A 25,057-nucleotide genomic window follows, 5' to 3' on the forward strand; every position below is an offset into this window, starting at 1 on the left:
GTTGTCTATATTTCAACAATCCCAAAGTTTGAGAGTCAGTAGCACAGATGTTGTAAAGGGGTTGTGATTTGCCCAAGCTTCAGGGCTCCAAAAATGGAGGTCCGCCAGTGGTGTTGGAGCACATGCAGAAGCTTGCAAGCAAGGCCAGGAAGAATTCCTATCTGCAACCTGGAGAGCTGCTGCTTGTCCATGTAGACACTCCTGAGCTGGAGGGACCGATCTTCTGTCTCCACATAAGGCAGATTCCTACACTCTGATCTTGCCAGGGACTGCTGGGGCTAGCATCCCAATGCATCACTGCATCCTTGAACACAATAGCTTTCGAAAGCCTTTCCAAATGTGGAATTGCTGCTATGATTCTAAGCTTTTTGTCTTTTTAGCAGAGGCGAATTAAAGATGCACACAGAGCGGTAGAGTTGCACAACACAGAATACATTGTGAAGGAGGGGGACATGACACAGTTTTCTGAACTGAAATTTCAAACAGAATACATCACAAACATAAATACGAATGTGCCAGGCCTGGGGTTCACAGCACCATGTGACTAAGCACCAACTGAAACCAATGCAGACAATAGGCACTTGGATCTATGGACAATAATACTACGGGAAGGTCTGACTACTTCAAACAAAATTAACTATTATCTCCCTCAGGAGCAGCAAGGGCTTCTAAGCTTTGAAAAGCACATCAACTTAAAAAAGAACAGTTCAGAACTGGAATCTTTGTCTAGCGGCAGCTGCTATTAGGCATTAGTGGACATGGGGGTACTTCCAGCGAAGGATGGCACCATCAGCGCTCACGCTCACAATGTATTTGTTGTTAGGGCAGATCTTCAGGCGGGTGATGCTGCCACTGTGGCCAACCCCAACAAACGTCACTTCACCCTCGTTGTAATCCCACACTTTCACTAGGTGGTCATCACCTCCTGAAGGGGAGAGAAGGAAGGAAGGTTAGACTTTGTGAAAGGCTGCCAGCAATCCACTGAAGGAATAAGCAAAGAAAAGGGGCAGCTGCAACAAAATGCATGCTGTTTGGAGACCTCCTGCTCAAGGTTCCAGGCAGCCTGCCCACGGCAATGTATTTCAGGAGTCCCTAATCCATCAGCACCAACGTGTCCTCAGCAACACACAACCCTTCATGCTTACCAAGGCTCTCCCAATTTTTATTTTTAAAAGGTTGGGGGTATTTTGTTGGGAGGAACTGCTTTCCTTGTCCATGTTTTTGTTTTGGGAGGGTGTGGATGTTTTGGCTGGGTTTTGGGGAGAGGAGGTGATTCTGAGCATTGCGTCTTTCATTTGTGTGATCAATTATTTTGTGGTGCAGGCTGAGGTTCTTAGCTTTCCCAACGTACTCCCGGACCCCAAAAGGTTGGAGAACCATCTGCACCATCATTAAGTCATCTGCACCACTTCGTCCCCTCTAACAGTCAGCACTCTGAGCCAGTTAAGTCTACTCAGCCCTCAGTGAGTTGCTTTGGGTTTCCTCTCCCCTTGGGATATTTTCCAAAGAGTTATGCAAACCTTTGACTTCCCCCAAGGCTGCTGATACCTTTGTTTTGTGGGTGGGTGGTGCCATTTTGGAAACAAAAGGATCCATACTCAGAGAAAGAGTATATATAGAATGAATTTTGGGGCTAAAATGGGCTGGAAAATGGTAGTCAGAAGTGTAAGTTGTACAACATGAATGGAGGAAGGGAGCCACGAGCATGATACATGAATGAAGACTATGGGGAGCAACTCCCTAATCCAACAATGGATTTCAACAGGGACCTCAGAGCGCAGTCATTCACGATAATGATTATCACAGAAGCCTATACAAGTCTACTCAAAATTAAGCACCATTGAATTCAACTGAGCTTATTCCCAGGTAAATGAGTATAGGATTGCAGCCTTTCAGAAGTCGCCCACCACCACATTTTTCAAAGTCAAATCTCATTTTCTTTCTGGCCTTTACAGAGTATATCTGATTTCTTTAGTTTCAGTTCTCAATAGCACAAGATCTTGTCAGCAATGAATGAAAAAAGGAGCAAGTATCTCTGCAGAAGGAGAACAATGCATCTCCAGTATAAGGTTCATTTTTTAAAATTCAACTTACCAGTGACAAAGAAGATTCCATCCGATGTAATATCCATCCCATTGATAGAACCAGACAGGGAGCCTTCCAGGTCTCTGATTGGGGACCCATCAAACACCTCCCAGTAACCAATCTAGAAACCAGAAGAAAACCTGTGAGAGCCTTCCTCTGTGCAGCAACAAGTAACCTATTTCATACATTTACTCCAAGAGATGTCTGAGACATGCAGCCGGGTACTTAGGCAGTAACCCGTCTTGCTGGGCTCATGTCCCAGTGTTTCCTTTACTCACCTTCCGGTCTGTGCCACTTGTAATAAGCTGGTGCTCATCAGGATGGTAACACACACATTTGAACAAGGTGTTGGCCAAGATCATCTGACGCCTCATGAAGCGACTGGGGATGGGGGAAAAACACCCAGTGTTTCTGAGGTTACATATTGTTATGTTTAAGCAGAGCCCTCCACCAATAACTCTTTTCAGACCTGATCTGTGATTTATAAAATAGCCAAGTCCCCTTCAGCTGCAGAGGCATGCACTGAAATCCCAGAAGTCCCTGGAGTCCCCCCTGCTTTCCCCCCCTTTTTTGTCTCTTCAAGATAACCCTCTTAGTTGAAAGAAGAAATTAGCACAATACTGTGGCTGCAGACAGCCACGATTCCAAGCAAGAATGGCCTTACACAAGATCCCAGATAATGCATGTTCCATCGATACTGGCCGTGACACACTCCTGGTTATTTTTCTTGATCTTGATGCATGAAATAGAAGAGATGTGCTCTTTCATGACCTCTTCCAGTTTGCGCGTCTCCTTGCCAACCTCCCATACTCTCACCTGTAACCCAAAAGCGGAATCTTCAGAAAATGCATTTATATAGTGTCTTTCTCTAAGTGCTTTATCTTGGCAATCTATAAATATCCCGTATATTTTGGGGCCAGTATCATTATCCCCTGTTATAATGTGGACTATAGTTGAGGAATTGGTCTGCTTAAGGCTACTTGGGAAAAAGCATTCATGGTTGAAATGAAATTTCAACGTGGGGCTTGAGCTTCATAGGCTCTTGGGTCTGCTCTGCCACAGGATATATACACTACATAGTTATTCAGCATGCAATGGCGCACAACTGGCCATGTGTCTCATTAAAAAGAAATGTGTTGTAGGTAGGAATCAATCAGTACAAAAGTTGGGGAAATTTGCAAAGGAGATCCAAGGACTTTGAGGGCTAATTACCTGGCCTTCGCCTCCACCACTGATGATTCTTTTGCCGTCACTTGTGGTAGCCACAGCCGTCACACCCATGCTATGAGCATGTTCGATCACGTACATTAGCCGCCCAGTTTCTGGGGTGAAGGCACGGATCTTCCCATCATTCCATGCTAAAATAATATAGAAAGATTTTGCTAAGTCTCTTCTACTTTTCCTTCCTTCACCTGGTGTTTTGCTACTTTCACGGTCATTATGGCTGGAAGCAGCAAGAAAACGCACAGTTCTGCTACAGAGCTCGCCAATGTCCAGATCACATGGCTTTGATGACCTGCTCTCGCCAAGGAAAATGCTAAGGAAAAGATATGGCACTCACAGCATCACTCTTCAGCAGGTGATTTCTGTGTAAGAAGCCACGGACACAGAGTTTAGGTCTGTGGGGATTCAACAAAACTACTCTCTCTCCGTTCCATGATTCCAAATTATGCAGTGGACAATTGTAGCTCAATTACCTATAATGCAACAGCAGTTGTTCTACAAAGACCTTAGAAAGCACTGGGCAGACTCTAATGACGGAAGGGTCATTAGGCTAATGACAGAAGGACAATTTAAAACAGAGGGCAACTGGCTGTGGATACAATTCTACAGTAAACTGGAACATGCAAAATGTTTTTACCTGAAATGATGCTCTTGCCATCCCTCATAAAATCTATGGCATGGCAGGTCATGTTGGGGACTGTTATCCGTAGCAGCTCCCTGTTTTCAGGTGTATACCACACACGGATATCATTCTTGGAGCAGGTGGCAAACAAGTCAGATGTACCACTATGGGAGGCAGAGAATCTGGCTTAGGAAGATTCAAACAGAATTGCTGCTAACTCTCAATAACCACAGTATTAAAATGCCAGAGCTGAGCCACTGGGCCATATTCCCCTGAAGGCCTTTCTCATTCAGAACACCCAACATAGTCATTTTGAGAAGAAACTTGACGTGTCTAAGTCCAGCTCAAAAGTGAATGTTATAATTACATTATAGCAAATCCACACAGTGATAATTAAGTGACCAATAATGGAAAACAAGATCTAACCACTTTCAAACTGGCTCTCAAGGTAATTCAGAAATGGATGAGAACTTGAATGTCACAGATCTAGTGATTTGCCCAGTGAGAGAAGATAATAGATATGAAGCATGTGGAATACCATGAAACAATGGGTGAGCTTATCACTTGCCACTTTGACTGGTGCTCCTGGTGTATTAATAGTTCTGGGCAATTCTGATGGAAACCAGAGCAGCAGCTCTAGGGAGCAGGTGTGAGTAGGAAAAGGGGCTCCCTCCAAGGTAAGGGACTTGTCACATTTCCCCCTCCACATGTTCAAAACCTCCAGGTTGACTGCTCAGAGGAGTTGTTGGATCTGGGGTAGGGCAAACCCTTTCCTAATGCTGGACTTGGATCAAAAGCCCTTACAGCAGGGATGAGGAACCTGTTGCCCTCCCGATGCTGTTGAGCTCCACTTCCCATCAACCACAGCCAGCATGGCCAATGGTCAGGGATGATAGGAATTGCAGTGCAACAACATTTGTAGGGCCACAAATTCATCACTCCCATGGGCTCTTTTCTTCCATTCCAAATAGAAATAATAATTAATAATAATAATAATAATAATAATAATAATAATAATAATAATAATAATATTTATACCCCGCCCATCTGGCTGGGATTCCCCAGCCACTCTGGATGGCTTCCAGCAGAATAATAATGATCGAGTGGTATATAAATGCCTTAAACAAATAAATAACCCCTCATAATCTTTGCTTAAAAGAACATTATTCTGTCAATCTCATACTAGAGCCAAGCAGTCCATCCTCTGTACATAGAACAGTAGAATACTACAATCACTTTGAAGTATTTCAGAATAAGTCAAGACAGAAAAGAATAGTTCACAGGTTGCACTGTATCCTGCTCAGAAAGAGAAAAGAGATGAGTAATTCAAGTGAAAGCAAACAATAGCCATGCCATCAAGCTCATCTGAACAGCTCTCACACAGGAGGCATGAATCACACGCAAGCGTCAGATTACTGTAAACCTCACAGGGCTGTCTCATTAAACAGAAGATATGTCTGTTGGCACTCCGATGACAAGGGCGACCTGCAATTGTTCCCAGCACTTGTCTTGATGTAACTTAGCAAAATGTTTGACATTGCATGAAAGGTAGGGCAAGGGAGACAGCTGTGGCCTACAAAACCCGCCGTGTCTTTCTGCACCATACTGCCAGGCTCCATTTGCAGGAGACAGCAACTGAACCATCATTTCGAAGAAATGTCACGGTCTCAGTACTGACAGCAAATGGGAATTCACCTGCCTGTTCAAGAGGGGAATTCAAACAGATGATGAGCAAGGACAGACAGCACAGCATATGGCACACCCAGAATCTAACCAAGCAAACCACCTTGTGAAACACAACATTGCCACTGCAGTGCTAGCCATGGATTAGTTTACGTTCAGCACTTTAGAGGTGGAAAAGAGGGCAGTCAGACTTGCAACAATAAATAAAATGCCATTCAACTGGCTGAAACGTATTCCTGTTTCTTTGTTGTAAGCTGCTTTCAGCATGAATTTTGGGTGGAAAAATGGCATACAAATAAAATGAGTGAATGAATGATTGTCCCAGCTATATGGGATCAGATTTTCCCCAATGCGGCTCCCACATTTCCATGAACAGATTGGCCACATGGTGCGGGCAATTTAAGTGGGTCTTTCTCATGGGATCAGTGTGATTCTGCACACCTGACTGTATCAATTACATACAACCCCAATTATAAGGGAACTTTTCATGGAAAAATAGCTTCCATGAAGCTGGGGCTGCATGTAAAGGACACCTTAGAAATGAAATGGAATCTTTTCACAGAAATGCTCCAAAGGCCTTGCAGACCCAGAAAGAACATGAAGAAGACTGTGCCTATTTTTGTTAACACTGTGTATAAATCTACTTGCAGTGCAGAATTTGGCAGGTGTCTAGTCATCACAGAAAGGTAAGAGAATGTGAGGGCCATATTTGCTGAAACATCAATGAGCAAAGCAAATTTTATTGGAGAGCAGCACTGGCGAGAGTATAACCCCCCCCCCCAAGCTCCTATTATGTGAGTATTCAGCTGATTCTTTCCATTCATCCTTGCCCAAAGTATTCTATTCTCTAAATTCTCTTCTTTTCCCCAGAATGTGCCAAACCCAGAGCACTGGGATTGAACAGACCTTGGGCTTATTAGAAAGAGCCACCAACTTGAGGATTGCTTCCAACATTATTTCTTTGCTAGGTGTGCTCACATCTTTTCTGGGAAAACATATGTGTGCATTATGTTTTCCCATGCATCTTAACACATTGGTTTGCATGCCGATGTTTTTGAAAATAACACAAGCAGAAATGCTATGATAAGTCTCTGTGCACTGTCAGCATAGGGCGTCTTATCCAAAGCTCCAAGGCAGAGCTATTGTAACCATGCAGAGGAAGCAGAGAGAAAACCTACAAAGAATCAGATAGTAAAACCACAACCTGGTGCACACCAGATGTTTAAGACTACAACCCTCCAACCCCATTCCGTTGCTTTCTTGTCTGTCCTGCTTCCTGGAATTTCCTGCAGGCTAGAGTTTACTAGTTGGTTTTGTTAACCCTAAGTAAGTGCCCCCCTTTGCAAATCAGTGAACATACAGGACCATCCAAAAGATTAAGATTGCGGTCTACCAAACCCACCGTACCTTGTACATATATGCAGGATCAACAAGATTCTTTGGATCATACTTACTATGGGAAAATGATATCATGGATGGCCTCATTGTGGCAGGTGGCTATGAGCTCATCCCTAAAGTCCGAATACGAGAACCGATAAATCTGTGCCTCCTCAGTGCCCACAAAAAACTGGTGCCCCTGCCCTCGTGGCGTGATGGATGTGACGGCACCTTCCAACTGAACTTTTCTGTAAAGCCAAAAGAAAGTTTGGCACTGAAAATGACTTTTTTAAAAGACCATTCATCCTACCCAGGCCTTGCTTGTTTAAGTTAATGTTTGTTTTGTGTTGTTGTTGTTGTTATTAATGCTTCTTTGTGATTTTTTTAAAATCATGTTCCGGGAAAAAGCTGTGGATATTTTCCATAATCTATTAACTGAAATTGGCTGAAAATTTTTTTGAGCACAACTGGATGACAAGAATACACTTTAACAAATCTATAGTTCTGCATTGGATTTTGTGAACTGAAAGCCATCAAATTAAGCTAGCAACTGTTGTGTGAAGATCCATATTTAGTGATTTTGGTCTGAAGTTCTATTGACAAAATGGAACTTCTAATTTCATTTTCCAGTCAAAAGCTCTCTTTTCTAGTGGTCTAGCTAAGAGCACCAACACTCTATTCTCTAGTTTCTTTGCTTACAAAGTAGCAACAAAATGTATTTGACATTCAAAATAAAATTCAAATTTTGTTTTAATAAATTCAAAACTGACTCACTTCACCCCATGGAAAAGTAGGTGGCATAATGTAATCATACATTTAGTTCATTGTCCTATATATTCTGATCATTAAGCCTGCTGTCCTATTGGAAGAAAGTCCCATTGAACTCAGCCGATCTGAAGTCCAGCACCATCTAACTTAAACTCACGCTAAACAACTGTGAATTGCTGTACCATTTTGTGCAATGTATGTTTCACATTATTTCCATGTTGAATGCAACTACCAGGGTGCACTAATATCCTTGCTAATGAATGCTCAGAAACTCACTTTATTACTTTATAGTTCGATTCTGAACAAAGAGCTACAATTCCAGCTCCTGTACCAATGACTAAGTCTCCTGTCTTCAGCAATAGCAATGATGTCACTCCCTGTAGGGGGGGAAAAAGCAGGATTAAGACACTTATATGCTAGCCAAATCACTGTATTTGCAGTGCAGGATGATTGGACAGATCAGAGTATTTGCCTTGCAATCTGAGGTGGTGTGTATGCAATTAAGATTACTCTTTTACCAGTGCTGACTTATCAAAAGGGGGAAAGTTGTTGTTATCTCGCAATGTAAAAATAACCAAGGAAAGAAACACCTTTTACAGCTCTATTCATATCAGGTTGAACACCACCTCCCTGGACAGACAAGCACATTCATTTTATGTGGTCCACTAGTATTTGTGGTAAGCACATAAAATATGATGTGCATTCCCCAACACAAAGTGTGTATCTGCAGGAAGTGGGAGCTTCACAGTGTTCAGGTTCAGCAGGCTCTTCCTGAATCTTTTTCTGGGTGGTGGTGGTGGTGGTGGTGGTGGTGGTGGTGTGTCTCCCCTTCACACTGCATGCACTTAGGTCAGCCTTTTCCTGAGAAGTCGCATAAAATGTGAAGTGCCTCTTAGAGTTAAAGATCTAATTCATGAAAATATAGACATATAGTCCATTTAGGAGATGGACATTAACAGGATGAGCTTTTGAGAATGGATAGACAGGACTTGTAGAATGCTGAATGACAATGAAGAAGGGAGGACTGTGAAGCAGGTAAGAGGAAGATCACGACAAGAAGTCTTCATTAAGATTATTTACATGATAAGAGAGTGCTCTCTGGGTGTTTCATTGCTCATTTAGCAGTCACATAAGAACTTCCTTCCTGAACCAGATTAATAGTTTATGCAGCCCTCTATCTTCTTCCCAAAATGTCTCCTTTTGTCATTTCTGCATTTATTTCAGCATAGGGCACCAGTGGATGATTCTCCTCCTCCCTTGATTATTTCCAGGTTTTTACTGCCAAACACTATGGGACACCCTCAGCAATCTTAGGTCTGATTCATATCACAGAGGTAGCTAGCCTGAGGCCCACCAGATGTTGTTGGTATAATGACCCACAATCACAGAGACTATGAGTTGTGTGGCAGAGAAGAACAAGGCTTCATCTTTGTCCTTGACAGAAGAACTTCCAGGACAGCACAGCCCCAGCTAAGGGACAGAGCCTTGCCAGTCTCTTCCAATTTGAAGGAGACCCCCAGTGCACCATTGTCTTTCCAGCTCCATAGGGGTAAAAGGCTGCAGAACAAGGTCCCTCAAAAACCAGCAGGCTGCAAAGATACCATAGCAGGATACTGGAACTATCCAAGGTCCTGCAAGTGTTCCGAGTGCTTTCAGTTCCTGCCTTTGGCATCTTGGTGGGGCACTGCTGCACGTTCCATGAACCTTGAGCTATTGTAGTTAAGACAGTTGAATTTCAGCTCCCATCAGCACCAGTCAGAATGGCCAATGATCAGGGAATTGTAGTCCAAAATCATCTTGAAGATAACAGGTTCATCACCCCTGTCATATATGCAGCCAATCACATGAACATTTATGAGCAGAGCTCTTGTGAAGTCTGGGTAAATTTTAACCATGCAAACACAACCTCATAGTCTTCCTCAAACTGACAGTCCAAAACATCTGGAAGACACAGCTCCCATTATCCCAGACCATTAAGTTTGCTGCCTGGGGTCGATGGGAGTTATAGTCAAAAACATATGGGGGGGGGCAACAGTTTGGAAAATGTCATATTGTTTCAGTGTTCCAAGATGTAGGGTTGCCATTTTTCAAGAAGTAAAAATCCAGACATCCCAAAAAATTGTTCAGGTTTTTTTTTAGGAAAACGCCCCCAAAACGTGATTTCTGCTGCCTTCCAGAAATTCCCACCGAATTACCTGCCCTTCTAAAACAAAGAGGCATAGAAGAAACATATGTGAATGGTGTGGAACAAATTATTAGCCAAACGGTAGGTGTTCCTTCTCTCTATAAATTATTATCCAAAAGCAGGATTACTTTTAAACACAAATATTTCTTAGGGGAGTCAACAGGACTTTACAAGTGTCCAAATATCAAATCTGCATCAGCTCTGTTTTTTGATATGTTGCAGGATACTACCGTATTTTATGCCCTATAGGACACACTTTTTCTCCTCCAAAAATGAAGGGGAAATGTGTGTGTGTCCTATGGGGCAAATGCAGGCTTTCACTGAAGCCTGGAGAGCGAAAGGGGTCGGTGCGCCCCTCTCACTCTCCAGGCTTCAGGAAGCTATCCGCAAGCCTTGGGAGCCCGGCGGGATTTCCCGCCAGGCTCCCAAGGCTTGCGGACAGCAGCCTGCAGCCCGAAACCCAGGGAGCACAGTGGGGCGCACCCCGGGCTTCAGGCAGCTCTCCGCAAGCCTGGGGAGCCCAGCGGGAGTTCCTGCCGGCTCCCAAGGCTTGTGGATAGCAGCCTGTTCTGGGGGCTGGGGTCGGGGGAAGCTCGGGCTTCCCCCGCCCCAGCCCCACGCCTGGGGGGGGAATTTTTTTTCTTTATTCCCCCCTCAAAAAAACTAGGTGCGCCCTATGGGCCGGTGCGCCCTATAGGGCGAAAAATATGGTACTTCCTAAGACAGGACTTGGTTTGAAGAAGGAAAAAAACACAGTTGGCACAATTACATCGAAGCTCTCTTACATCTGAGAAGTTTCATGATGACAGGTTTTCACTACCTTGCAAGGTAATGTGTGGTGTTAACACGATCCTGTCAGGGCTTTAATTTTCCTGGATAGACTGCTGACATCACTCAGTCCTAAACAGCTTGACTTGGAAGCAAGTTCCAATTACTGCAACGGAATCATATCAGAAACCAACTAACAGCTACCAAAAAAGAGAACCTTCAGACAGACAAGGCCTGCCTATGATGACTGTCCCTTGAATCACAGTGAGAAAGCAGATAGCTTTATAATCCACACTTGTTATTCATAATGCTCAGTAGTTCATATTAATGATGCAATACTCCGCTTTACACCCTGCCATTTCCCTTGTGAGCTAAACACAAAGGCTGCTGGATGGCTTAACATTTCTTTTATTATTTACTTGTAACACAAAGAAATCACAGCCATGACTGATTCCGATTACAAGAGATAACTTCCAAGCCAAATAAAGCTCCCTTATTTCCCTGCAGGAAAATGAAGCTCTGCATCCATCCTAATTGCTTTCAAATGTAAACATCCCAATATCTCTGATAACCCCTTTCCAAGACACACACTTCTTTCTTTTTACTTGAATAACTCAGGCTGCAATGTGTCTATAATGAAATGCCTTTTTCCTTACTTTGCTTTCAAAGCATCTTTCATCGTCAGTTGAAAATAAAACCATATCCAGATAGTTACAGTATTGATAACTCGGTAGAGAACATCTCTGCTGCCTGCTTCAATGCATTTCCCATTAAACCAACTATAAAAAATCCCAATGATTTAAATGCCAATATAATTGTTCTATTTTATTTCTTTTAAATCTGAAGCCCACCCTTCATCGAGTTAATGATCCCGGGGCAGGTTACAGCATGAAAAGATTTTTAAAAAGATCCCAGTCAAAGAATGAAAGCAGATAAAAGATAATAGTCCAAACCATCACATATTATTCTAAACTGTCTTAAACCTACTATAGTTGACCCCCATTGTTTAAGAGATCAGCTGAACACCATTAAGTAAGCAAGGCTGGTACCAGCTATATTTCAGAAGGGAAGGACATTCCGTAAGTGGGGGTCACCACAAAGGAGGCCCTTTCACACATTACTTCAAGAAACAGCTACCCTGGTGAAGGGTCAGAAAGAAGGGCCTATCCTGAAGATCTTAAAGACTGGACTTGGAGTCTGGAAACAATCAGCTACATATTTAATGGGGGAATATATTCAAAACTTAAATAAATAAAGGGATTTATGTGAATGGGGTTACTTGCTTTACTTTTTATTTACCTTTTTATTTTTTGTAGCATTTCATTCAGTAGATGTTACTGCAGTTTATTATATTTAAAATGAATTAGGAAGCTCTGCTAATGAGATACAAATTTGATACAGTACTGAGCTCCAGAAACCAGCATGAGAGTCTCCTTGTGTGCTATTTACAATGTTTTATAGAAAACATGTTTTCATGTACATTGTATCTGAAAGCTGAGGGTTTTTTTGTTAATTAAACCAATTTCCTGTCTTGTGCTTCTGATGATATGGCTGAATCTCTCATAAGTCTGAAAACTAGAGAAAGAAGAGGTGAAGATATAGCAAATAAATAATCTTTAACAGGTGTTTGCTGACTGGAGATTTTGCTTCATGTCATATATTTGGATTGTGATGTTCTGCTCCAGTTTTATAGGCCTATGATATCAAATCAACCATTAACATGCCTCTGGCCCATGTGTGTCATACATTAACAGGCAGCATATCCTGGGTCATTCAGACATTAGGTTAATGGAGTACACTATCATGAAATAGAATCTCTTTCTAATGTTTTTGTTGGCTCTAGAAAACTACTGTCTGGCTCTAGAATAAAGAATATTTGAAGGACAGTATACTTTTTCTATCTAGTCTGTGCAAACGAGTAAGAATTAACTTGCACATCTCAAACTGTCAAGAACCATCCAAGCTCTGCATCTGTCATCAACGTCACTTATGCAAAAGACCTATAAAGAACAAACAGAACATGAGGCTCCTAAATTACAGTTGGTGAACAAATATGTATCTCCCTTTGAATAAAGATTATGACTGATTTACTCACTACAAAAAGTAATTGTCCCTAGTGTGATGTCATGCACATTGAGCACCACTGACTTCAAGTGATTGGGTATTGTTGACTTTGTTGATTGGATCATGTATTGTATTCTGTCTGAGTACACTGCAGTTGTTTTACTGTGCTTGCCATTGTGATTTTGAATTTTTTTATTATTTTCTTATTTTATGACTGGAAGCTGTCTCAAAGCTGCTTGATGAAGATGATGATGATGACGACGATGACGATATGAGCACAGGCCCAGGAGGGGATACAGTGGTACCTCAGGTTACATACGCCTCAGGTTACATACGCTTCAGGTTACAGACTCCGTTAACCCAGAAATAGTGCTTCAGGTTAAGAACTTTGCTTCAGGATGAGAACAGAAATTGTGCCCCGGCGGCGCAGCAGCAGCAGGAGGCCCCATTAGCTAAAGTGGTGCTTCAGGTTAAGAACAGTTTCAGGTTAAGTACGGACCTCCGGAAACGTATTAAGTACTTAACCCGAGGTACAGTGGTGCCCCGCAAGACGAATGCCTCGCAAAACGAAAAACGCGCAAGACGAAAGAGTTTTTCGGTTTTTGCGTCGCTTCGCTAGACGATTTTCCCTATGGGCTTGCTTCGCAAGACGAAATGTCTTGCGAGTTCTTGCGAGTTTGTTTCCTTTGTTCCTTTGTTTCCTTGTTTTCTTAAAGCCCCTAAGCCGTTAATAGCCGCTAAGCCACTAACCCGCTAATAGCCGCTAAGCCGCTAATAGCCGCTAAGCCGCTAATAGCCGTGCTTCGCAAGACGAAAAAACCGCAAGACGAAGAGACTCGCGGAACGGATTAATTTCGTCTTGTGAGGCACCACTGTACCACTGTAATTATTTGCAAGATGGGATGAAAAAGATAAAGGAATGAATCCTGATACCATTTTTAAAAAGAGTCTTAGGACATCTTAGAAGCTAAAACAAACATTGTGGCATAGGCTTTTGTTGGATAGAGCCTACTTCATCATACACATTTTTGTGGCTAGATCTATATGAAATACCATGAATATAGCAGAGAGAATAATGTACCTTCCTTCAAGTTATTACTTCATGTATGTAACAAAGCTCTAGTCCACAAAAGCTTACATGTTTAATCCTCTATAAACATATAGAAATATGTGTTTAATCTTAAAATGCCTCAAGAGTCATATCCTGCAACACACACACAAAGAGATATAGAGCAAAGCACATATAGATTATGTTAGCAAGACTCCTCTAGGTCAGCATTCCACAAGCTGGTGCTCTCCAGATGTTGTTGGACTACAACCCCCATCAGCACCAACCAGCATAGACAATTGGTTAAGAGTGATGGGGGCTGTAGTCCAAAAACATCTGGAGAGTACAAGTTGAGGGAAGAGTGCTACAGGTGAGCAGTCCACATCCAAATCGTTGACATAATTTATTAGACTAGAATGAAGAGGGGAGAGAATCACACTGCTAGCCACATGGTATTTTCCTTCTCCCTTCTGTAGAGAAGAAATGCTGCTCCTCTCGCCATTTAATATTCAGTACCAGTCAATGCAGATGCTGTACAGTCATAGTTAGAAGGCTTATAATCTACAAAAGGCACATGATGTAAAGGCAAGTATCATAGAGCAGTGAGTGAAATATCAAATCAGGGTGAGTCTAGAGTAACTCAGGGAAAGCTTTGCTAATGAAGTAGGTTTTTCAGGAGGAACAGAGGAGAGAAGGGGAAAGCTTTCCTAATCACAGGATCAGCATAGCACAAGACACAAAGATAGGAATGGGAGAATGGGGAAAGGGAAGCCAAGAGCAGATCTGGAGCAATTCTGACTTAGGATGAAGGGGATGCATAGGAAAAATTGAGTGGGAGGACAGATATGATTGAGAAAAATTGTCAACAGAGAGCAAACAGAAAACAAGTAAAGACTAGAATTCTGATACATAGCCAAGAGTCAGTGTATGTAATGAGGAAAAGAGCTGATATAATTATGAGAGTGTTGGGAAGGACAGATTAATTTCACCAGGTATTCAAAATTGCCCACACAAAGATGCTAACATTTGGTCAGGTAGGCAGAGAAGCAGTTAGAAATATGAACAAATTTAGCACCCTACTAGATGTTATGTCAGGAAACCCATGCCCAGATTCCTGTACTCTACTGTACATAATACTAGTGCTTTTGTCATTCCTCCTAACAACAGTTCTGAGATATTAACTTTGGGTTACGTCTTTCATGCAGAAGGACCCATGTCTAACCCTGGCATCAACAATTAAAAGGATCAAGTAGCAGCTAGCACCACTTAGCATGACAGTACTGAACTAGGTAGACAAACTGTCTGACTTTGTATATGGCAGTTTACTATATTCCTAATACTTACTGTTAGGGATCCCATTTTACAGTGGGAAACGAAGGTTGGGAGAGATTTGCCCACAGACACTTAGACATATCATAGTTTACTGGAGATGTGAACAAGTCCATGCCCAACTATCAGGTAGTCCAGAGAAAAGAAGCTAGGTAAGTGGTTAAAACTTCCCTGCAGATACACACCAAAAGGCAAGGTGGAGGTAAGCTCAGTCTGCACCCAAATAACAAGTTGCTCAGAATGAAGGGTGCACCCAAAGTCAGGAGTTTTACACAGGATCAGATGCAGCTATATTGGCACTTTGTCACCTGACACCTGCTAAATGTTTGTTACAACCAGAGATTTTGCTCAGCAGGAACTCAACTCTGGCACCTCTTAGGTGGGCACCATTGCCATTATAAGAGAACAAGGGAGACGTTCATGGTTCTGGCACCTCTTTTTCTAGAAATAGAGCACTGGTTACAGTGGTTGGTTGTTGCTATACTATCTGCATGACTACACTCTCTGCTAGTGAGAGGTGGAGCACAGCAGCCACTTACCAGGCTGAATTTCTCCTTCACTGGGCCAAAGGTACTCATCAATGTGCTTTTTGTATTGAGTTTGAGGACATCACCAGTGGATGTCCCAATATAAAAATAACTGTCATCATCAGTCATCTGGGGAAGAATGAAGAGGAGAAAGATTAGAAGCACACGCCACACCTTTTAAGATGACAAGTAATCCTAAATTCATTGTCATAATTTCTTTTGAGTGATATAGGATAGAAATTTGATGCCATCTCACATAGGACCTGGAAATCACAGGGAGAAAGTTCTTCTGTGTCTTTATGTCTCAAACACTACTGCTGTTCAGCTTATTTATTTACACATTCGGAGACAGATGGATGCCAACCAATTTACTTATTTTATTAAATTGTACCCCACACCTAAAAATATTTTTACTTGGCACAATTAAAAAAAGACTAAATTGCCAAAAAATATTAGCAAGCAATGAAAACAAGCGATAGCAAAGTAAAACACAACAGCGGAGTTCACTAAAGCAATCCAACTATTAGATCAGCAGCTTGCTTACCATAGCACATGTAACTATTCTTTTCAGCTGCCCTGTTTGACACTCAGTTGGTCGGATTTTTCTGTTGGGTAAATCCAATTCCCATACGCGAATGGTTCCACTGCAGCCAAAAAACATATTTCAAAATTGATTCTAAATAGAAAAAAATGTCACACAAATTTCTTGATCATAGTATTCAAAGGTGAATCTACTATTTGTCTTCCACCTACCAATGCCTGGCAGCTTTCGAAAAGTATATGCCAACTAACGATGTGTCACTGCAGTGTAATAAGAAGCTAAACACAAACTCATTCTATTCTCTTGTTATCCAGGGACAGAAGGCGGAACTGGTTGGTTGATTAGATCATTTCAGAGAAAATAAATATATTTTCTGACCATAACATAAAGCTCCCACATACTACATTATTTTCTATGGAAACTGCCTGCAATTGGCTATAAGTAGTAATCATTCAAGATACAGCAAGCCCCAACAAAAAGGCAGGTGACTGATTCCTCTGCCTCACTCTCTATTAAAGCAGATGATTGCATACCATGGGTGATGAAAGAAAGAAACCAGCAATTTCAAAAACACCCTCCTTCCAGTATTAAAAGGCCACAGTGCAGAGCAATTTTACATTGCCCGGCCATTGTAAACGTTATAGGAGGTGTCTGCTGTACAACCTCTTGTTAATCGCAAAATTTGAAGATTTAGCTCTTTCTCAATACACTGGTAAGTTTAAAACTGGTGGAAATGCCTGTCAGGAATCCAAAACCATTCCATCATTACTACTACAGTGGTACCTTGGTTTTAGAACAGCTTAGTTTATTAACAACTTGGAAATAGATCGATGGTGTTCCAGTTTGTGAACTTTGCTGTGGAAGCTGAACATGTTCCGCTTCCTGTTGAGTGTGTTCCGTTTGTAAATTGAGTCCCCCCCCCCCCCCGCTGCTAATCAGAGGCTTCCTGTTGAGTCTGTCAGCTGCTGAGTCCCAAGCACCCATGCAACACAGAGGTGATATTTGGAGCTTTTGTTTTTGTTATTTTTTGTGTTTTTGTTTGTGTGGCTTTTTCATTTTTTTGACTGTGATTTGTTCTTCGTTTTATGGGATTGACTTGGTGACTGTGGCTTATGATTTCATTTTTGTGACTTGTTTTTGTGACTGTGTGGAACCCAGTTCAGCTACTGATTGATTGATTGATTGATTGATTGATCGATTGATTGATTGTATGACTGCAGAAATGGATAAAAGCCCCCCGTAAAAACAATGACTATCATCAGTGCACGTAAAGAATTTTTAAATTATTTTTTATCACCTACAATCCTGTCTTATTTATTTTATAGTACAGTACATTGATTATTGCTTTCATTTTATGGATCAATGGTCTCGTTAGATATTTAAATTCATGTTAAATTTCTGCTTTAGGGGTTGTTTTTAAAAGTCTGGAACAGATTAATCCATTTTGCATTACTTTCTATGGGAAAGAACGCCTTGGTTTTAGAGAGAGACAGGTTTTGAAACAGACTTCTGGAACAGATTAAGTTTGGGAACCAAGGTACCACTGTACTCAGGAACACTGAAGGAGAAGCCACTCTCTTGCTCATTCAGCATTCCTGACATTCACTTTTGTACAATGAAATAGATTTGCAGAGTTTGAAGTTCTAAAATGAAATGGGTGCCTTTGTCACAAACAAAGCCATACCTTCCAGCAGTAATGAACATTTCATCCCTGCAGTTGGAACACACCAATGTGGTGGGGTTCCCAGCACTACGTGCAGCAGCAGGGCTACCACAAATGGCCTCTTTCTTTGGGATGCTCCACACCACCACGCTGCCAAAAAGGGGAAATAATTTTTAGCCAGTCATCCATTCATTTAACATTGTTCTCCAGTCAGCTTACAGAATAACGTGATAAAATACAATGAAGAACTTCCCGCTGAATTATGGCTCCAATGTAAGTATGCACAAAATCAGAATCTTAGAAGCGTGACACGTAGAATTGGGTTCAGCCATAACAACAAACCATGGCATGGCATTACAAAAACAAGCAGTCAAGGAGCTGCTCAGTCTTGCATGCTCCATCCTCCTCCCCTTGCACCTGCTGCTTTCCTATCTTCAAATGCTGGTTTCTGATTCCCATTTACAGGGCAGGCACAAACTATAGGTTGCCAGTTCAGATAAAATGTTTCAAATCAGGAAGATAGGCAGAAAATCATGGAGAACAAGAGAAAGGAGCACACAAAACCCGCAGCTCCCTTGACTCCTCATTGATCACTAAACCATCATTTGACATCATTTGTTACATAGCTGTTCTAAAGAAACTGATTTTTCCATTTTGAAACACTCCCCCTCCCCAAGTTAAGTCCAACACTCAAAAGATAGTTGGGTAGAAGTGAATCTCATCTGGACTATTCCTTGGGACATGAGTACCTTAGAATTAGACTGTAAATTTAACTTTGCCAGTGAATAGGACTGAGGCTATTGACTACAACATCTCCACAACATCACAAAACATATTGATGCCAATATTTCAGGTGTTGCAAGCAGATAAACTGTTACCAGGACCCAAACATGGTGGGGGAAGATACACTTTACTGGGACTAAGATCAAGGGGGGGGTGTCCAGCCTAACTTATTTTGCTGTATCAATGTACAGTACTTAGTAGTCAGATGTTATGAGACTTGCTGGAGTCAATCAGGAGTGTTAGGGTAGAACAAGCATGATTGTGAAGTGTATGTGTTTGTGTGTGTGTGTGTGTGTGTGTGTGTGTCCAGGCTTCCAGGAGCCCGCCCACCATTGCATTGTATTTTAGTCTGCTTTATTACTTAACTCACAAAGATTGAAGGCTGATTCTCTTAACCCTTATTTTTCTATTTCTCTTACATTTGTGTGAAGAGTTAGAGATAGAAAGGCCAACAGTGTAAACGGCAAAACTAGATAAGTCAGACATGATTTTGACTTATTTAATTGACAGACCAGTTTGCAGCAGCTTTGTCACTTGTGCATATCAGCCTCATTTCAAAATTACAAATACATCATCTGCTAATTTCTCCCAGCTTCCACACATGCATCTTTGGGAAACACATGAGTAGGGAAAAGTAATGTTGGAGTTGTTCTGAAAAGAACTCAAAGCAAATAAATGGAAACAGACATAGACAGACAGGCATAGACAGGGGTTGTCATCTACTTCACATTTGATTCCTGGTTTATATAATGAAAAAGGAAAAAGAAAGCCACTTTTCAATTAATGTTACCTTCCATCATCCTGACCTCCCAGCGATACTAGGTAAAGGTCATTTGGAGAGAATGCTAGACTTTCAATTTTACCCTTGTGAAGTGATAGCCGAGTCAACATCTCTTTTTTCTGGTAATCCCATAAAATTATATCAGCCTGGAACACACACACAAAAGTATCAGCATAGTAACAACACTTAGGTCAGTTCCAAAATATGTGATGTGAAAGATACTGGAACAAAACAAAACATGAAATTTAAAAAGCCATAAACAACTCATCTTAAACAGCCCTACGGATCAGCTACAGGCTTACTTAGTAAGAGAGCTTGCTGAATCAGTTACCTAACACAAGCATATCTCACTTTAAAGGCAAATGGCAGGGCCAAGAAGAATGTACCAACACAAGGCAGAAGTGCTGAAAAACACGAATGGTTTGACGTGATCCATATTTTTAAAGCATTGTCAAGTTTCTATTCAGTCTTCAGTCTAGGTGTTTACACAGTAATTAAGCAACACTGTTGGCTTCCATATAAGTAAAAGTTTCTAAGGCAGAGATGGCTAACCTGTGGGCCTCCAGATATTTTTAGAGGTCCAACTCTCATCAGCTGCAGGCAGCATGGTCAGGAATGCTGGGAGCTGTAAGCCAACATGGAGAACCACAGGTTAGACACTCTTGCTTGAAGTGATTTGCTCAGGGCCACATGGTATGCTATGAAGTAAATCAGAAATTCAACATCTTCCTTGTTGTTTAAAATTTGGCTTGCTGCATCCCCCTCCGAATTGCATGTTTACAACTGCACTGGGCCCACATGAAAGTAAATAAAACAAGGTTATTCAGAGGTATTGCTCATGGGTGTAATGTTATGAGACCTAAACCAGTAGACACGACACAGCCTAAAGGCTAAACAACCAGGCCAGTATTGAGAAACCAGATATCAGAACCATGCTTTTGCTAGGTCTTTCTTTGCAGCATCCACTGGGTGTCCAATACATTTTTTAAAAGGTGTCCTTTTATCCACCTTGAATCCCATGAATGTGATCTGTCCAGAAGCCACATAGGATCCACTTGAAGAAACCGTGACACAGGAGACATTGTTGGTGTGACCATGTAGAAAAGCCTGAGTGCGAATATTTATGCCTTGGACAATGACTGTGCAGCCCAAAGGATAGATGAGGTGCTCTCGATCTGGGTGGCAGATGAGGCCAAAGGGTACATGCCCTGTAAGAAAAGGAAGGACATGAAAGAGAAAGTCAGAATCATGCTCTAGGGAACTCTGAGCATTAGTTAGCTACACTGAGGTGAGGGAGGGTTCTTCTTAGATACCTTCTACTTTGCTTTCCACATGCAGTAAATGACAGTTCGTGATAAAACCGTATGAGCACAGGATGTCTGTTCCATGCTAACCCACGCTGCTCAGCATACAGACTGCTCTGCACTTCAGTGTTTGATAATGCTTCCTGCCACTCAGATTTTCTCCCAATCTCTCATTCCACTCTGCTCTTCCCAGGCATTAGGGAATATACTGAACTGAATACAGAGTTTGATCTAGCCTAAAGTTTTAAGGCAGAACTCTGTGCTCAGACCCTTTTTGATCCATACAGATTGGCTCCCAGTCCGCCCTACCTTTGGGCAGAGATCTAAGAGATAGAAGGTTGTGGTTGTCAGTTGCTTTAAATATTTAACCCATTTTTTTTTCCAGTTGTGGCTTTTGGGAGAATGCTGAAGCAGCTCCCATTCCACAGTCTGAACCGCAACGGGATTGCTGAAAAACATAGATGCTCAAATCTTTTCCTGCAACTCTGTGCTTCCTCCAAATCAAAACTCACAAGTCTCACTCACTCTGTGAACAGAACTCTACATTTTATGTTCCCACTAAACCCTTTAAAATGCAACTATTGTACTCACTTTCCATTAAAAAAAAATGCCCAGTCGCCAATGCTGGTTTTCCATTGTTTGCTTTTCATGGAAAATTGCCCAAGGTGAGCAAGTATTCTGAACTGAAGCTCCTCCTTTAATATATTACAGACTTACAGAGAATGCCTTCAGCCAGAGAGGGCATCTGGTTTGCTTCCATGAGGACTTTAAAAGCACACCAAATAAAGCCCAGCAACTGATCACTCCTCCATATCCAGACCCCTGAACCAACTCACTTCTCATTTCTTGGTAAAGGTAAAGGGACCCCTGACCATTAGGTCCAGTCGTGACCGACTCTGGGGTTGCGGTGCTCACCTCGCTTTATTGGCCGAGGGAGCCAGCGTACAGCTTCCAGGTCATGTGGCCAGCATGACTAAGCCGCTTCTGGCGAACCAGAGCAGCACACGGAAATGGTATTTACCTTCCTGCTGGAGCGGTACCTATTTATCTACTTGCACTTTGACGTGCTTTCAAACTGCTAGGTTGGCAGGAGCTGGGACCGAGCAACGGGAGCTCACCCCGTCGCGGGGATTCGAAGCACTGACCTTCTGATCGGCAAGTCCTAGGCTCCGTGGTTTAACCCACAGCGCCACCTACGTTCCCATTTCTTGGTACTGCACCCTAAAGACTCCACTAGACTGTAAACAAAGCTCACCGAGGTTACATCCCAGAACATTATTTTATTTTTGTGTGTTGGTTAGACTTTCCCCTTGGTATGCTCAGAGCAACTAACAAAATAACCATTGCACAAAACAGTTACATCAGTTTGGTAGAAAATCATAAGAGGCACAAGCTTTCTTGATTGAGAGACTTAGAAAAACTGGATTTGGCCACTTCTCTCGGCCGCTGTCAATTATACGTCTTGCTGCTGCAGCAAGAATGGAAATGAGAAATGTAGGCATGGAAATGGGAACGCTAGATTTATTAGCACTACCCCCCCTTCCCCACAACTGGCGGGTAAAGTACGGTATATGCATGTGCAAAGGTATTTTTTTTAATACTTATATCCCGCCATTCCACAGTTCTGAGAGGCGGTTTTGAAAGCCACAGCTGGGAAAGAAGGCAGGTGCCCTTGAGCATCTCCAGCTTCCGAAACCGGGGCGTCCCACTTCTCCAGGCACCCGGCTTTGAGCCCCGGCACCTTTTCTTCCAGCGAGCGAGAGCACTCAGCGCCCCTGCCCCCTTCACCTCACTCAGGCACAGCCGACAACCTCCCCAACCCTCTTCTCGCCTGGTACCATTGAAGCCGATGATCGCCTCCAGCTGGAGGCCTTCCAGCTCTTCGTTAGTGGACCCGCTCTCCCCGTTCGGGACGGCCGCCATGGCCTCCTCCAGCGCTCAGGGGCTGTGTACGGCCGTCGCCAAGGAAACCGCGCAGGCGCGCAGGAGGCCCGCGCGCTCTCACACGCCTCTACCCCGGGACCTCTGCGCGCGCGGGGGCGCCTCTTTGGCGGAAAGCAAAGGAAGCAGAGCGTGGCTTCGGTCCACGGGAGGAGACGCGTCTCTTGGTTCCTCCTCCTTTTGAGGGGCCGGAAAGCTACTCGGTCGGCGGGCGAGAGGGGGCATCATTCTGAGCTGTGTGGGGCAGCAGGTTCCTTCCTCCTGCAGACGCCTAAGTGGGGACCACGAGGGCTCCTTCTGACCAGATCATAATAACCCCAAGCACTCTGTTAAGACGCGGGTGCGGAAGGGGCTCTCCAGGCTCCCAGTGGCCACCTGCCCCGCACCCCTGGCTTGATACAGTTCGTCCTGTATTTCAGGTCTCCCCTCTCTCACTCCTCTCCAAATACATATGTTTGAAAGGTCACGGATTTAAGCTCTGGGTTGCAAAGCACAGGCAGAGTTACAAATTCACGTGTGTGTGCACGCACACACGTGTGTGACAAATTCCAGAGGCGCCGTCCTGTTAGGCTCATAGCTGTCAACTTACAGATTTGAAAATAAGGGACCAACAGCCTTGAAAATAAGGGACCAGCAGCCAAAATAAGGGACCTGCAGCCTCACCTGTTCCAGGCACTCCAGTCTTCCTGTCCTCCTGCAGTCTGGTCAAACTCATGCTGGTAGCTTCCAGAGCACTGTCCAACCAAGTTTGTAACCAGAGATTCAACTGAATAGAATCTGAATCACATGCACCACAAGGCCTATGCAGCCTCAACTTAAGATGGCTCCCTGGCCTGGCTTTGCACTGCAAAGTTTGCAACAGCACGTGCAACAAAATGGCGTCCAGCATTCAAAAAACCCCTCAGCTTGCATTAACTAGCCACACACAAGGCATGCAAGCTCCACCCCAGTCATTCTTAGACTTCTTATTGGGTGAGCAACACAGCCAAGCAACACAGTTGGAGCCTCCCTCCTCCCTGGCCGGCAGGGAGGGAGGGAGAGGAGCTGCTTCCTTTGAAATTTAAGGGACATCATTTAAGGGACATCCATCAATAAGGGACAGCAGCGGGACATGGCGCTGGAATAAGGGACTGTCCCTTCAAATAAGGGACACTTGACAGCTATGGTTAGGCTGCGATAGGTTGCAATGGATTGCTTTGAAGTCACTTCAACACCAGATGGAAATAAAATCCCAACCGCCCTGCTTCACCTTGTCCTGTATTTTGTCAGAACAAAGGTGGCAACCCTAGTTGGACTTCAGTTCCCAGCAACAGCGCCTTTCGCCAATGGCCCATGGAGAGGGATGGTGGGAGTTGGAGTACAGGAATATATATGGGCGACTGCAGGGTTCCCCGTGACTGCTATGAGGCGATGCCCTCAGCTCCTTGAGGAGAAGCTGCAAATCTCACCGAAGGATTCATAGAAAGAGTGGGAAAGTCCAGCTTTTCTCTACGTTCTCCTCAAATCCTCCCCCCTCTCCAAAAGCGTTCTTTGTCAGTTTAAAAACTGTTTGATCCTATGCACGTTTACTCAGAAGTTAGTGGAGTTGTGTTTTATGGGGCTTGTGGCCAGGAAACTATGCATAGAGTAGTATATGGGAAGGTTGGAGGAACTGGGTATGCTTAGCCCAGAGTTGAGATGTGATGCCACTCTTCAGATGCCCCTGCCGTGTAGAGAAGAGCAAATGGACTTGTTCTTTGCTGCCACAGAGAGCAACAGACCTAAGGTGAATTTCAGTTGAACAGTAGGAGACAGTTGTTTATAACAAGGGCAGTTCAACAATGGGATCAATTACCTGGAGAGATCAGAAGACTTCATGACTGGATGTCATCAAGCAGAGGCTGGACATGGTTTCCCCTCTAGATTTTCTGCTTAAAACAAGGTGTTGAATTAAATGGCCTCCAAGCCTCTCCCGCCTCCTTCCCAACTCTCTGGTTGTTTTTGTTTATTTCTGTGTTTCTGTGCTGCTTTTCTGCCACCAAATGGCTCTCCAGGAAGTTTACAATCGGTGCTAAAAAGAAATCATATGTAAACAATCAATATCACTGAACAATACTGTCTAACAAACAAATTAAAATAGGCATCCAGTTATGAAGGACAGCAGCAGTTAAAACCGTCCTCAAAATTCAAAACAGGAGAGCAGGATGCATAAAATAACTGCTTAAGGAGACCTTTTAAAAAGGCTGCTTTTAAAAGCTTTTTGAAAGGTTGCTATGGTTACATCTTTTTTACACCACATAATAACCACATATTCAGGTGCTCCTGAATACATATGCATAGTCTGAAGAATGGAATGGGTTATTCATTCCCTAAACAGTGCTTTCC

The 25,057-nt window shown here is 43.0% G+C and overlaps 1 protein-coding gene across 1 annotated transcript; it reads right to left on the reverse strand.

Annotated features, from left to right (window-relative positions):
- Positions 1–411: 411 nt before the first annotated feature.
- On the reverse strand, positions 412–22,728 carry CFAP52 (cilia and flagella associated protein 52). The gene is made up of 14 exons (XM_053376166.1): positions 22,591–22,728; positions 20,457–20,656; positions 19,458–19,594; positions 17,906–18,034; positions 16,225–16,324; positions 15,693–15,809; positions 8,036–8,136; positions 7,069–7,239; positions 3,947–4,095; positions 3,298–3,443; positions 2,750–2,901; positions 2,364–2,466; positions 2,095–2,206; positions 412–925 (listed from the first exon to the last, which is right to left on the reverse strand). The coding sequence occupies exons 1-14, from the start codon at positions 22,673–22,675 to the stop codon at positions 750–752; spliced, it is 1,878 nt and encodes a 625-aa protein (XP_053232141.1). The 5' UTR covers positions 22,676–22,728; the 3' UTR covers positions 412–749.
- Between the last annotated feature and the right edge of the window lie 2,329 nt (positions 22,729–25,057).

Source organism: Podarcis raffonei, chromosome 2 (assembly GCF_027172205.1).
Source record: "Podarcis raffonei isolate rPodRaf1 chromosome 2, rPodRaf1.pri, whole genome shotgun sequence".
NCBI lineage: Eukaryota > Metazoa > Chordata > Lepidosauria > Squamata > Lacertidae > Podarcis > Podarcis raffonei.